Source organism: Trichomycterus rosablanca, chromosome 18 (assembly GCF_030014385.1).
Source record: "Trichomycterus rosablanca isolate fTriRos1 chromosome 18, fTriRos1.hap1, whole genome shotgun sequence".
Lineage (NCBI taxonomy): Eukaryota > Metazoa > Chordata > Actinopteri > Siluriformes > Trichomycteridae > Trichomycterus > Trichomycterus rosablanca.
In genome coordinates this window covers 982,435-998,534 of record NC_086005.1, presented here as the reverse complement: position 1 = coordinate 998,534, position 16,100 = coordinate 982,435, and the positions used below count along the sequence as shown (strand labels likewise).

Here is a 16,100-nt window from a genome sequence, read left to right as displayed (position 1 = left end):
AGCTGTTCCAGTACATATTCTGATAGTAACAGCAGACTTGGTGAGGCTTCAGTGGCTTCAGTGGTCTTGTTACTTGAGAGATTATAGAGCTTGACTTGGACTCAACACTTTAAAAGCTAAAAGCTCCAGAGATGCTTAGCTGGTCCAGTATGAGATGATTGGTTTGAACTCACCAACTTCACCCCACTCACATTTAGTACGACACAAAACCCATACAGGTACCAGCTGATCGATCGGAGCGCTGCAAAGCCGAGATGCTAAACAGCTTTCACTTCAAACCAAACAGTCCAATCACACCCAAACTTAATAAGTAAACAATGTTTGTATTATATACAATATATAACATACAGTGAATGACTGATCGAGATGCATTTTAAATTACATTTTATTGTCACATAGAAACTGTTTATAATTATGAATAAGAAATTCATTGAAATTCATCAAATAGATTTCTTAGTTCTGTAAACAAATTATTATTATTTAGTTACACAGAAAACACGCTAAGATCATTTTTGAGTAATAATTTTAAATTCAATGTATTTAAAAGTCTGAGGTTTTGAGGTTTGAGCGGAGTTAAAGTCCAGGTTTAGGTTTAAGTCCAGTTCAGGATCTATTAGCTGAAGTTTTAGCTTAAAGCTGAATATGAGTTGTTTGAAGAAAAGGCTGAAGAAGATGAAGATAGATTTTGTGCCCCTGATACATTGTACATGTCTGAAAAACAACAAAACATAAATGACAAAGTTACTCACAAAGCAAAACTAAGTTTAAATATTTTGTAAAGGATTATTTACAAAGGGAAACTATTTCTTATAGCTAAAGTTAAACCTTTACCTTCACCTCTGAAGGTACTGTAGGTGCATTTTATAGCAACTTTTTATGCATAAATAAAAAATAAAGCAAATTCCATGAGCTTTTTTGTGTCAAGAAATATACATACAGCACAAATCTTTTGATTTGGTGGTGCCACATTCTCAAGATGTTTAACTTTGCAGCATGTCCTTCCAATTAATTTTGATTATTGATTTTGTGGTTCAGTGGGTAGCACGATCACCTCACAGCAAGAAGGTCCTGGGTTTGATCCCCAGGCAGGGAGGTCCGGGTCCTTTCTATGTGGAGGACTGGTGCCCCGTCCAGGGTGTTACTGTGTGCTTTGCGCCCATTGAAAAGCTGGGATAGGCTCGATAAGAATGATATGGTCAAATGATCCAAACAAAAACTATCAGGTTATTAAATAAGATAAGCCACCAAACACCAAAACACATTGGCACAGATTTGCAATTGTACTGTAGGAGTGGACCACTATTCTTTTCTTATATGGTTTGAAATTTGGTGACTGTGAGGGACAGATGCTGTAAGTGAGTTTTCTACTTATTTTTAGCTTGTTTCACATTGTGGGTTCCAAAATAGTATTAATAGAAATAATATTTATCCATATAAATGTAAGAAGTAAATAAAGTAATATCTTGGGTGTTCTAGTTGTTTGGCTGTATGGTATTAGGAAAGTAAACCTCACTTTTACTGGGTGGTCGTCAAAACACCTAGGTGGCCCATCTTACGTTAATGATGACATATTATAAAACATATTATAAAATAAAAAACACGTTTATTTACATACTTCTATGTCGTAGCCTCCGAAATAAAGAAAGTCCGCTCGAGGATGATGGTCCTTGATCTGTGCTCTGTAATATACAAACAGTGTCAGTAACAACATCATAAAAGGTAAATAAAATAAAACACAGTAGTAGATGAAGGATTTTTACCCTGGTGGGCAGAGAGCTGAGATTCCTCAGCGCCAACTTTCCTGCCAAGGCTTCTCTAACCTGCCACAGCAAAACAAGTAGAAACAGTTTAAACTTGTCGTGAGCAACAATAAAACCACAGCGGCGTCTGAGTCTCAATGAGTTCTGCAGATGTTCTTTATTTGTGACTGAATAACTCGAAGATGTTTGTTTTACAACTCACAGATTTGTCTTCTTTTATATTTGTTTGTAGTTTATTATTGCCATCAACAAGACCCTGCCTGGGTGTGGCTAATGAAACTAAACCTGTCTATTAAATATGGTTAAATAGTTGATTTAGCTAAAGAGGTGATTCATGGGTTAAAGGATCTTGGTGCCAGATACCACAGCACACCTTCAGGGCTCTAGTGGAGTCCAGACCTTAATGGGTCAGCAAAAGGGGAGCCAACACAATATTAAAAAGGTGGTCATAATGTTATGCCTGACTGGTGTATGCAACATATGGTGCTGTATGTTTACTATTAGTGCACATTCCAATCACTCAGTCACAGAACAGGAACAGATGCAGAATCACTGAAATCCCCAGATTACACGATATAATGAACACACACCTTACTGTCCAGCAACAGTCCAAATACTAGAATGAAGAAACCCTGTAAAGAGAAAATCATTTTTCTTAGATTTATATTTATATTTACAATGTTTAATAATGTGGTAGCAATAAAATGTGAGCAATTCCAATTACAGAGAGAATAAATGTGTATAAAATTAGTACCTGAAGTGAATTGAGCAATGCGAACACCACATGGAGTCCAAACTTCTGTGTTACCATGGTCCCGATACCGAATCCCCACGTCAGACCAAAGAGAGGTGTTAAGATTCCTACACATTTAGCGATGACCAGCAGGGCGTGTTTCTCATCTCGCTGAACGCTGGCGTTTAATCCTCTCCTCAGGATCTTATACAGAACCACGACCATCACCAGGAGGTTTATAGCTACGATAGTCAGAGCAGGAATCACGAACGCCAGGAGAGTTTTGGTTTTATCCCAGTTCAGCCAGCAAGCATTAGCTGCTGTGACGTATCCTCCACCTCCAGCTGTAGATGCCACAGTAATGACGGCGATGAGTAACGGCGCTCCATACCCAACACTGAACGCTGTAGCCATCATCACAGATTTAGAAAGTCGGTTGAAGACCATGATGGTGCGGTACAGGAGCAGGAGCGCTAACAACAACATCCAGAAGAACAGAGCGAGATAGAAGAAGTGCATGAAGAAGGTTACAGCGGTGCAGGAGGATACTGGTGTCGTCTCTCCGTTTTTAACAATGGCTGCTCCGATGATGAAGCATATATCGGCGATCAGCAGGGAGAAGGCGATGTTAACGATGGAGACGTGGCGCATGTAGGATGTTTCGTTTCTTCTTACTGATTTCCAGATGAGGATTTCAATGATGAGGCACAAAACCAAGCAGGCCATTGAAATACCGACGCCGATGTAAGTGATATAGTCCAAAATGACGATATCAGCCGGACTTAAAGTAAACGGCGACATCAGGACTGAAAAAGAGGTCGTGTGATCGCACTCACATGTAACCGATCCGTTCTGATCCTGTATTAGTTTACATCCAGTCGAGTCCCATCCTCCAGAGTTATTCAAGAGACTGAAGTTCCAGAAGACACACTGAGGGTTTCCCAGCGTCGTGTTTTTGACAGTGTATTTAAGAGAGATGTTGTTAACTTGTGGCTTTGTTTGGACCACAACAACATCTCCATTAATCCTGGTGCCATTTTCACTGCTGTCATTTTGAACAGGTAAGATATTACTAAAAGCTGATAAGACTATAATGGTGATAAAAGTATTTTCCTTGATGTTTGGTATATTTATGTGGGTAGTTAAATCTTTTCCGATGTTCTCAGAAAGGGGGTGATTGGTGGTTTTTCTTTCTATATAGGTAAAGTTTGTTGAAGTGGTAAAGCTCTGATTTGAGATTCTGCTTCCAAAATCCTCAATAGCCTTCAGAAGATCAGAACTGGTGTGTTTGGTTGTGCTGTTCTTGTTTATTTCCACCCATTGCTTCTGTGCTGATCCAATATCATCCACTGTTTTTAGAAAATTCTACAATAGAAATTTTAGAGCACATCTGATCAATCTCATTTAGCAAGTGAGCCGTTACCATGTTTGTCTCACAGAATTATATCAAATCATTAAACACAAACAAAACAATAATTCAGTTTACCAAAAATAACTGGTGAGCTGATTGAGCTAATAAAATACATCTAGGCTTGTTTTAACTTGAAACATTTCAAAAAAGGTCTAGGATTCTTAACAGCATCTTATTCAAGAAGTCACGGGTCACTATGAAAGAGACACTGCTAGAAAATAAGATTCATGGGAAGGTGACAGGAAGAACAACAATAAAATAAATAAAACTCTAAGTGCTTGTCTGACTTTTGCAACTTGTCTTTAGATGAATGATAAATTTCACCCACATCAAACATTTCTTGTTATTGTTTTTCTTTTATTGTTGTCCTGGTTTTAGAGAAACTAAAGTTCTAAAGTTCTGTCAAAAAGTGGACCCAAAATTCCCTTCTTCCATAGAAATAAAAAAGACTGATGTTGAATTAGGAAGGGTTGGTGTAGTTTAGTTGTACTGTTTGCTGTTAAATTGTGTTGTGATACAGGTGCTGGATAATTTAATGAAATATTTTTACATACTGTGTTGCATTTTTACAATATCTAAAGCAACTGGAACAGGTATGATCATCCTTTTACACCATTATATAATGGACATAGTTATGTAAAACCAAAAGCAGATGGAACTTGAGTAAACTTACCAGCATGGTGGCTTCATTAACTAAGATGGTTTGAGAGACGTTGGCAATTTGCTTAAGAATGTCGACGATGGTTAATATGGTCGCTTCTGAGTTTTGGATCACAGAAGAATTTTTCTGAGTAACTTCACTAAGGTTCGCCACAAATGTAGAGATGTCAGTAGCCACTAAATTCTTCAGAGAAAAAACAGGTATAAATCACTAACAAACAAAACTCACATTATTTATATTAAATTATTTTCTGTAAGGTTTGATAAAAGATAAAAGAATACTCGCTATAAAATGAGATTACCTGAGATTTAGTTTTCAGATTTTGAATGGCTTGCAGGACACAGTTGTCTTCTATCACCTCCCATTTTCCTGTTGATTTACACTGAGCTATTTGATAGCCGACCAGGCCGACACCACAGTCAGCAGTGCGCTTGGTTCCCTCAGATCCAACTCCAAATGTACCATCAGAACAGTCAACTTTCTCTAAAACACAATGTAACAAAATGTACAAAAATGGAGCTGCTCTTCTTTGGAGAAATACAGGCTGCATATGTGTGCAGGATTTACAAGAACTCCAAACACACAGTTCAGAAATTTAGACGTGGGAGCATCATGATATGGAGCTGCAAACAGTTCTGCACATCACATACCACTGAATGAAACATGAATGGAGCAGATGTACTGGGAATGATTGTGGCCAGGAAATTAAAGCTCATCATTCTGAGATATTTCATCTTTTATCTGCTCAACTTCATTTCATTTATTAATAAACATCCATTCCTGCATTTCAGACCTGCAACACATTCCAAAAAAAGTTTTTACCACTTTGTAATGTTGTCGTTCCTTTTCACCACTTAAAAGAGGTTTTGGCACCGAGGAGACCAAGTGATTTAGTGTTTCAGCTTTTATTTTGTCTCGTTCTTCATGCAAACACGTCTTAAGATGTGCAGCAGTACGGGGGGTCGAAGTCAGGACTGCAGGCAGGCCAGTCCAGTACCCGTACCCTCTTCTTCCACAGCCACGCCTTTGTAATGTGTGCAGCAGGTGGTTTTGTGTTGCCTTGTTGAAAAATGCTGGACGTCCCTGGAAAAGACGACGTCTTGAAGGCAGCACATGTTGCTCTAAGATCTCAACGTACTTTTCTGTATTAATGCTGCATCACAGAGTGTAAATGACCTTTACCAAGGGCACTGACACACACATACCATGACACACCCTGGTACTGACACACCCCCATACCATGACACACCCTGGATTTTGGACGTGTTACTGATAACAGTCTGGATCCTTTTCATCTTTGGTCAGGAGCACACAGCGTCACCTGGAATGCTGATTCATCTGACCACAATACATGTTTCCACTGTGTGATGGACCATCCTAGATGCCTTTCTTTGAGGTTCATAGTTTTTAAACATTTCAATCATTTTCTCACACATTTGTGGACAAACTGGATCCTCTGATCATCTTTACTCATCAGAGACTCTCAGCCTTTCCTGGATGCTGCTTTTGTACCATGATTACAATCATCTGTTTAAAATCACATCATTATTTCATTTTGTTTTACCTCATTACTAGCCCTAAATCGCCCCGTCCCAACTTTTTTTGGAATGTGTTGCAGGAATGGATGTTTATTAATAAATGAAATGAAGTTGAGCAGATAAAAGATGAAATATCTCAGGTTCATCCTGTCAGACATCAAATAAAAGTCAAAGTAAATGTAAGGAACTCTGCATTTTTTATTTATTTGCATTTTCCATACTGTCCCAACTTTTTCTGATTTGGGGTTGTACAAAAAAAATCTATATTTTGTTGCAATATTGACTACTGATTTAAATATGTGAGATGTTTTTCATGTTTAAATACATTTTATATAAAAAAGATGGTAAAAACATCATATTTCTTTAATAGTGTGGACATATTATTAGAAGAACCAGTTTATTGGAAATGACAGTTGTGCTTGGAAGAGTTGAAGGTAAAAGAGGTAGAGTACAGCCAGCAACAAGATATATAGATACAATTAGTGGAACAATGAACAAGCTATTAAGAATCCTAAAAACTCAAAAAGAAGTCCGGATGTTCTGGAGAACCACCATACACGTGGTCACCAGGAGTCAGAATCAACTTAATGTCACTTAATCATAATAAAATAAAATTACTCACCTTTTTGTGATGTAATTCTGATCTTGTTTGATCTGTTAAAACTTCCACTGGCAGCTGGATTGAGTTGGCACGAGACTTCAACTGGATCTGGTGTGGCACCTTGGCACCTCTGTTCGTTCATCTTATATTCACATGAAATGCAGCCTTGTGCTGTCAATACAATAAACCACCATCATTTATTTATTTAGCTTAAACACAATTTATGTATTTTTAATCAATAAAGTTTTAATTTAAATGAACAAATTGGATTAATCCACAAATCCTTGTACAATATTTGGTAAAAAGTAAGTGGACACCTGACCATGAGCTTTATTTCAAACCCATTATTATAGAGTTGCCTCCTCCACCTCACTTTGCAGATCTTAAAGCCTCCACTGTTTTGGAAAAGGATTTTGGAGTGTGTCTGTGGAGGTTTGTGCTTCTTTTGTCATAACAGCATTTGTAAGGTCAGGTGCTGGTGTTGAACAAGAAACCCCGACTCCAATCAACATTTCAATTCAATCCAAAGGTGTTAATTGGGGTTGATTTCAGAGCTTTGTTTAGGCAAATAGTGTTTCATCACGTGTTCAAATACTTTTGGCTTCATAAATCTTTAACTGGTAACTGTAGAAAGCATGTTTTTAATAATGTACTGCTAATTTATCACATTGAATGAAAAAGGTTGTGTGTATGACCTGCTGAATTGTTGGTACAACCCGAGTTGCTCCATTCCACTGTATAACCGTCCTGAACGCAGCATTGCAGAGAGACGGTCGTAACATTACAGGAAATCACCTTCTCATTGCTCACTTGGATTTCAGGATATGGCCGGACTGTAATTCTCTGCCAGACCACATAGAGCATCGAGTTCTCATATGTTGAGCAGGAATATTCACCTAAAATAAACATTCAAACAAGAATGAAATTTAACTCTCATGCTACGTTCATGCTGCAGGTAAAACTTCTTCTCTTCATCTACATGATCAACAACAAACTTTCAGGCTTTAGGGCCCAAGAGCTGATAAGAATCAGAATCAGCTTTATTCGCCAAGTATGTTTACACACACAAGGAATTTGTTTCCGGCTGTTGTTAGCTCTCCACAATTTACAAACAACACAATATACAGACAAGCCTATATGTAGACAATGTACATATTTACATGTTCAGCACAATTTGCATATGTACAGAAAATATAAAAATAGCATAAGATAATTAGTAAAGTAAGGTAAGGTGCAGTTACAGTATTATACAGCATGTATAAAGTGCAGTTTGGCATGTAAACAACAGTAAACAGCAGTTCAGTTTTAGTTATTAATGAGTTTGATGGCATTTGGAAAAAAACTGTTAGAGTGTCTGATTTAGTGTGCAGGGCTCTGTAGCGCCTGCCAGAGGGTAGGAGGGTAAAAAGTTAATGTCCAGGGTGTGAGAAGTCTGTGATGACTTTCTACCCGGTTTCTGATCCTTGTTTTGTATAAGTCCTGGAGGGTGGGCAAAGGAGCACCGATGATTTTTGCCGCTCTATCCACTCCACTCTTTGCAGTCTGCATCTGACTTGTTTAGTGGCTGAACCGAACCACACTGTGATGGATGTGCACAGGACAGATTCAATGACTGCGGTGTAGAACTGTTTCAACAGCTCCTGTGGCAGACCGTGTTTCCTCAGTTGACGCAGAAAGTACATCCTTTGCTGGGCCTTTTTGAGGATAAAGTTGGTGTTGGCCTCCCACTTTAGGTCATTGGAAATAGTAGTTCCCAAGAACCTGAAGGTCTCCACGGTAGACATGGTGCTGTTGAATATGATGATGGGGAGCAGTGTCGAAGGTTTCCTTTTAAAATCCACTGTCATCTCTACAGTCTTTAGTGCGTTCAGCTCTAGTTTGTTCTGACAGCACCAGAACACCAGCCGATCAATCTCCTGCCGATATGCAGACTCATCTCCATCCTGGATTAGTCCGATGATTGTAGTGTCATCTGCAAACTTTAGAAGTTTTACTGTTGGGTCTGTAGAGGTACAGTCATTAGAGTAGAGAGAAAATAGCAGTGGAGAGAGGACACAGCCCTGTGGTGCACCAGTGCTGACTGTTCTTGTGGTAGATGTGATATCTCCCAGCCTCACCTGTGTCCGGTCTGTCAGAAAGCTGGTGATCCACTGACAGATGGCGGGGGACACTGAGTTGAGTAAAGTCCACAAAAAGGATTCTTACATAAGTCTGTGGGTTGTCTAGATGTTCTAGGATGTCATGCAATCCCATGTTGACTGCATCATCCACCAACCTGTTTGCCCGGTAGGCAAACTGCAAAGGGTCCAGCAGGGGGCCAGTAATGCTCTTGAGATGTGTCATAACCAGTTGTTCGAAGGATTTCATGACCACAGATGTTTAAGCAACCGGTCTGTAGTTATTAAGTCCTGTGATGGAGGGTTTCTTGGGGATTGGGATGATGGTGGAGCGTTTAAGGCAGGATGGGACTTGTTAAAGATCTTTGTAAAAAAAGGGGCCAGTTGGTCCGCACAGGCTTTGAGACATGACGGTGAGACTCCATCTGGGCCTGGTGCCTTTCTGGTTTTTTGTCTTTGGAAGAATCGTCTCACGTCCATCTCACCTATTTGTAATGCAGATTGTGTCTCCATGGGGGAATGTGTGGTGATAGCTGAAGGTGTGATATGGGCTGTTGATTTGCAGGGGTGGAGGGTGGGTGTGAATGTGTCCTTCTCAAACCTACAATAGAAAACATTAAGGTCGTCAGCCAGTTTTCTTAATCTGGCTGTAAACCATGATTTGTCGTATTTGCAGAAGGTTTGGTGGGCACACAAACGTCCTCACAAAAGCTAATGTAGCAGGAACGGATTTGCTGAGCCAAGTTTCAGTAAAACAAAGTGCAGCGGAATGTGCAGCTCATCCATTTTGTTGTTTAGAGAGTGAAGGTTCACCAAGTGAATCAATGAAAGCACAGATTGAAATCTTCGTTGTCCAAGTTTCACTAGCGCGCCGGCGCGCTTTCCCCATCTGCGTCCCCTCCATGCCGCACAGAGAGTCGCTGCTCCACAAACAAAAATGTCCATAAAAGTATCCAAGTTTGTAAAAATTGGTGAGAAACTGTTAGCGGTAAGCTGCCCGATGTTATGCAGCTCTTCCCTGGTGTTATCGGGTTTGCATGACAAAACACACATAAAATAAACAAAAACAAAGAAAAAAGCAGAGGGTGCTGTGCCGAGGCTGCCATCCGCAGCACCATCGTGACTTATAAACATGAGCTTAATATAAAACCAGCTTCACTGGGCACAGTGTCACCTACAGTCCGAAGGCTGTATTCTAATCTAAGTTAGAACAGACCACTGATGTTATATTGAGAGGCTTTGGACCCGAAGATGCAGAGAAAATAATAGTTTTTTATTTAACAATAAATAATATAATACAATCTAAAAATAAACAAAACACAACAGAAAACAATTCGGGGAATCCCGAACGGGGCCACTGGATACGCAGGCAACTGAAAAAGAGAGAAGGCAGACAAAAACAAAAGCAAACACAAAAGCTCCGCAAAGCGAAACTTTTACAGCAGCTTTAGGAATAAGCCGAACCGGCGTAGTCACCAGCTTTCAGCGGCTGGGAAGGAACCGATTTAAAAAAGTTAAAGGAATTTTGGCATGGATTCGAACCAGGGTTGCACCAGTAGGCGAGTGGTGACTTAACCGCTCTGCCAAACAGGCAATGGTGAACACGGGAATAGACCAAGCCTATTGAAGGCTGCAGAGAATGGCTGTTAGCTTTGAGCTAGCCCGCTGCTAACCAAGCAAGCGGTGGCTGCCAGGCAACGCCAAAATAAACCGCAGCGCGAGGGCTGCACGTAATCGCACCGGCTTTTCCTAATCAGCGAAACAAAATCCTAATTACCTCAGCCTTACGACCTACCCACCCAACCCACCCAACCCACCCAACCGCTCTAACAGCACCTGGGGTAACCGGACTTTCCCTGATAAAGAGGAAAAATGGCTGGTGCAGTGCAGCAGCGCCAAACAGAGAACAAAGGTGCGACGCCTGCAATCTGGCGACGCCCCCTTAAATAGGGAACTCGCAGCTGCAGGTCGTTACCCTAATCAGCTGGCCTCCTATTTGAGGCCACGCTGCTCTTTGTTCTGTAACGCCTGTGACGCTGGGAACTGGTGGTATGTTCACCAGACGTCGCAGACGCCCTAACAACTGAGACAAGTTATCTAACAGCGCAAGGTCACGTGCTTGTTTATGTTTTCCTCCTGACCTCAGAAGTAGACAACTGAGAGAAGGTAAATGTAATTCTTAAAGAAGGCAGTCAAACTATTCCTATTTTAATGGACACAATGAGTTCATTATATCACTAATGATCAATATGGAGTCAATCCCACAAAGTTAAACTCAAAGAAAAAATAGGCAACTGACGTCACTGTGTTCGTTTAAGGCAGAGAAAAGTTTTCTGCCACATTGATTTCTGGGAGTTGTTGCCTTGCGTTCTCATCTCTGGATTATTTTTTTATATCTAGTTTTTTTAAATTTTATAAAAGATGCATATATTAAATACAGTGTATCACAAAAGTGAGTACACCCCTCACATTTCTGCAGATATTTAAGTATATCTTTTCATGGGACAACACTGACAAAATGACACTTTGACACAATGAAAAGTAGTCTGTGTGCAGCTTATATAACAGTGTAAATGTATTCTTCCCTCAAAATAACTCAATATACAGCCATTAATGTCTAAACCACCGGCAACAAAAGTGAGTACACCCCTAAGAGACTACACCCCTAAATGTCCAAATTGAGCACTGCTTGTCATTTTCCCTCCAAAATGTCATGTGATTTGTTAGTGTTACTAGGTCTCAGGTGTGCATAGGGAGCAGGTGTGTTCAATTTAGTAGTACAGCTCTCACACTCTCTCATACTGGTCACTGAAAGTTCCAACATGGCACCTCATGGCAAAGAACTCTCTGAGGATCTTAAAAGACGAATTGTTGCGCTACATGAAGATGGCCAAGGCTACAAGAAGATTGCCAACACCCTGAAACTGAGCTGCAGCACAGTGGCCAAGATCATCCAGCGTTTTAAAAGAGCAGGGTCCACTCAGAACAGACCTCGCGTTGGTCGTCCAAAGAAGCTGAGTGCACGTGCTCAGCGTCACATCCAACTGCTGTCTTCGAAAGATAGGCGCAGGAGTGCTGTCAGCATTGCTGCAGAGATTGAAAAGGTGGGGGGTCAGCCTGTCAGTGCTCAGACCATACGCCGCACACTACATCAAATTGGTCTGCATGGCTGTCACCCCAGAAGGAAGCCTCTTCTGAAGTCTCTACACAAGAAAGCCCGCAAACAGTTTGCTGAAGACATGTCAACAAAGGACATGGATTACTGGAACCATGTCCTATGGTCTGATGAGACCAAGATTAATTTGTTTGGTTCAGATGGTCTCAAGCATGTGTGGCGGCAATCAGGTGAGGAGTACAAAGATAAGTGTGTCATGCCTACAGTCAAGCATGGTATGGTATGGGAATGCCATGGTCTGGGGCTGCATGAGTGCAGCAGGTGTTGGGGAGTTACATTTCATTGAGGGACACATGAACTCCAATATGTACTGTGAAATACTGAGCAGAGCATGATCCCCTCCCTCCGGAAACTGGGTTGCAGGGCAGTGTTCCAGCATGATAATGACCCCAAACACACCTCTAAGACGACCACTGCTTTATTGAAGAGGCTGAGGGTAAAGGTGATGGACTGGCCAAGCATGTCTCCAGACCTAAACCCAATCGAACATCTTTGGGGCATCCTCAAGCGGAAGGTGGAGGAGTGCAAAGTCTCGAATATCCGCCAGCTCCGTGATGTCGTCATGGAGGAGTGGAAAAGCATTCCAGTGGCAACCTGTGAAGCTCTGGTAAACTCCATGCCCAGGAGAGTTAAGGCAGTTCTGGGAAATAATGGTGGCCACACAAAATATTGACACTTCAGGAACTTTCACTAAGGGGTGTACTCACTTTTGTTGCCGGTGGTTTAGACATTAATGGCTGTATATTGAGTTATTTTGAGGGAAGAATAAATTTACACTGTTATATAAGCTGCACACAGACTACTTTTCATTGTGTCAAAGTGTCATTTTGTCAGTGTTGTCCCATGAAAAGATATACTTAAATATCTGCAGAAATGTGAGGGGTGTACTCACTTTTGTGATACACTGTAAATACATCAAAGTTAATAAAACAAACCATTTGTGGTGCAAAGCAGTAGTGAGTTAGTCCACTGGACTGTAAAACCACATAGCAGAGTAAAAATTGTTCAAAGTATAAGTGTGTGTGTGTGTGTGTGTATTATATGATGTTAAGATGTGACTTTTGATACAATAATAAAGGAATAAAGCAACGGTACTTAACATAATTAATCTAAAATATTAATAACTTACCACTGTGAGTAGAAGTAACGTTGTTGATGTTGTAGGTTTCACTTGTACTCGATATCTTTTGCCCATTTAGAGTCCAGGTTATGGTTTTATTTGTTGGGGTGTTACACTTCAGGGTTAGATTTTCTCCAGGATAAATGTGGACATCATTAAACTCTGACTTATACAGTCCACCATACACTGAAATCCAGAAACATGCACAACATTTACACACCTGTCATTTAATAAATCAAACCATTTGTGGTGTAAAGGAGCAGCGAGTTAGTCCACTGTACTGTAAAACCAATTCACACCACAAATAGTTTGATGTATTTATATCTTGATTTATATATAAAGCAGATTTATATCTCATTTATACAACAGTGATCATTAAATGAATCGTTTGAACTGAACCTACCTCTCCGAGTGAATGAATCACTGGACACATGAAATCCGTCTACAGTGAGACTTTTAACAACATCTGCGTTTGCTGAAGTCAAATTAAGTTTATCACTTGATGCTGTAATATTGTAGTCTACAATCACACTGCCGGGCCTGTTAAACACACACACACACACACACACACACACACACACACGTCATGTTAACTCTAGTTAATACAAGAAAAAATAGAGTTAATTCCACAGTTATTATACCACATTGATTTGTCCTCTTTATCATGACTGGTGTCTTTATTTAAAACGACTGATTTATCCTTTTTATATTTACTCAATTCCAAAAATGTTTCAACACTTTTTAAAAATCCAATAAAAACTAAAACCTGTCAATTGTTTTGTAGCTCAGAAATCGAACCCCTGTAGCTCAGGCGGTCCTGTTTCTAGCATTTTGGCTTCTACACTGGCCACCAATTAAATTTCGCATTGATTACAAAATACTTTTACTAACTTATAAAGCGCTGCATGGTCTGTACCACAGTATCGGAGCTTATTGATCACTACAACCCAGCATGGTCACTTCACTCACAAGGTTCAGGGTTACTTATAGTTCCAAGAATTAAAAAGATCACGGCTGGTGGAAGAGCATTTTCTTACAAAGCTCCACAACTCTGGAATAATCTTCCTGCCTCTGTTCGGGACTCGGACATGTCTCAATGTTTAAGTCTAGTCTGAAAACATATTTATTTTCTCAGGCTTTTGATTATTATAGACAAAGGAGCAGAGCTTGGAGGTTCTCGGTGATATAAACTTGTGGTGATCAGGGATGTTGGGTTGCTGTCGTTCTGCCTCTCTTGTTTGATGACGGTGGTGGAGATGGGCGCTGACGTCCTGTAGAAGCTTCATGACCTTGTTACCTTCTCGCTCTCCCTTTTAGTCCTGCTGTAATAATTCAGGGTGTCGGAGTCTAAAGCTACTTACTGCAAAACTGATATTTTACTCTTAATGATTCACATTTTTAACTCCATCTTCTGTTGTTTTACTTCGAGGTGGTTCTAATGGGAACCTGCAAGTCGAGACGGCTAGATGTGACAGGATCTCGGCTGCTCAACAGGAGGTTTTTGGTGTCTAGACTTGACACCCCATCTCACAGAATCAAAAGAAACATTTAACATGAATTAGTAAAATAAATTATTTTTACCTAAAACCTGTCACTGTTGTAGAGCCCAAGTATCCTGGTACAGCTGAGTAACTGTTATTGATCTATAAAAGTAAGTAAATAAAATGGTGTCACTTAAATTCACAGATTTTTGTTCTATTTCTGTAAGTAAATAATTCTATTCCTGCTGATACTCAATAATAAATAATAATAATAATAATAATAATAATAATAATAATAATAATAATAATAATAATAATAATAATAATAATAATAATGATGATAATAGATGTAACACTTACTATTTTCTCGATTGTTTCTTTATATTTTTTGTACATGTTACTTGTAGTGTCGGCGAGGGAAACGTCAAAAACCTGGTTTATTTTCATTGAAAAACTTAAAACCAGGACGGCTGTAGCTGTAAAATAAAAACATTTTAATTAAATGAAATAAACACTCCATGAATATTTAAATCACAGAACTGAAGCTAAATGTCATCCTGAAAACAAGATAAGTAACAAAATCTATGAACTATGCAAAGATTAATAAAAAAAATTAAAATATAACCTGTGGATTGGATTGTAGTCCATCTTGTAGTAGCAACAGTTGTGACAGTTGTGGTCTTTATAGTTGTATTTACAGTCGGTGTTGTAGTGTTGTGTGTATTAGGTTGTGTAGTTGTATTTACAGTAGGTGTTGTAGTGTTGTGTGTATTAGGTTGTGTAGTTGTATTTACAGTAGGTGTTGTAGTGTTGTGTGTATTAGGTTGTGTAGTTGTATTTACAGTAGGTGTTGTAGTGTTGTGTGTATTAGGTTGTGTAGTTGTATTTACAGTAGGTGTTGTAGTGTTGTGTGTATTAGGTTGTGTAGTTGTATTTACAGTAGGTGTTGTAGTGTTGTGTGTATTAGGTTGTGTAGTTGTATTTACAGTAGGTGTTGTAGTGTTGTGTGTATTAGGTTGTGTAGTTGTATTTACAGTCGGTGTTGTAGTGTTGTGTGTATTAGGTTGTGTAGTTGTATTTACAGTAGGTGTTGTAGTGTTGTGTGTATTAGGTTGTGTAGTTGTATTTACAGTAGGTGTTGTAGTGTTGTGTGTATTAGGTTGTGTAGTTGTATTTACAGTAGGTGTTGTAGTGTTGTGTGTATTAGGTTGTGTAGTTGTATTTACAGTAGGTGTTGTAGTGTTGTGTGTATTAGGTTGTGTAGTTGTATTTACAGTCGGTGTTGTAGTGTTGTGTGTATTAGGTTGTGTGGTTGTATTTACAGTAGGTGTTGTGTTGTATGTAGCTGTATTTACAGTAGGTGTTGTAGTGTTGTATGTAGTTGTAGGTTGTGTAGTTGAGGCTGAGGTGCTGTTCATTATTGTGGTAGCTGCAGGTGTTGTTATTGATGATGTGGTGGCTAAACAAAATAGCACAAAAAAACCTTTAAACATTGTTTTACTA

The 16,100-nt window shown here is 39.5% G+C and overlaps 1 protein-coding gene across 1 annotated transcript; it reads right to left on the bottom strand.

Annotated features, from left to right (window-relative positions):
- Positions 1 to 625: 625 nt before the first annotated feature.
- LOC134332853 (adhesion G protein-coupled receptor F5-like) lies at positions 626 to 16,090 on the bottom strand. The gene is made up of 15 exons (XM_063014686.1): positions 16,081 to 16,090; positions 14,958 to 15,073; positions 14,698 to 14,759; positions 13,520 to 13,656; positions 8,822 to 8,874; positions 8,356 to 8,587; positions 7,400 to 7,600; positions 6,726 to 6,869; positions 4,867 to 5,048; positions 4,578 to 4,748; positions 2,515 to 3,858; positions 2,351 to 2,392; positions 1,761 to 1,820; positions 1,616 to 1,679; positions 626 to 711 (listed from the first exon to the last, which is right to left on the bottom strand). Exons 1-15 carry the CDS (start codon positions 16,088 to 16,090, stop codon positions 626 to 628), a joined length of 2,904 nt encoding a protein of 967 aa, XP_062870756.1.
- Between the last annotated feature and the right edge of the window lie 10 nt (positions 16,091 to 16,100).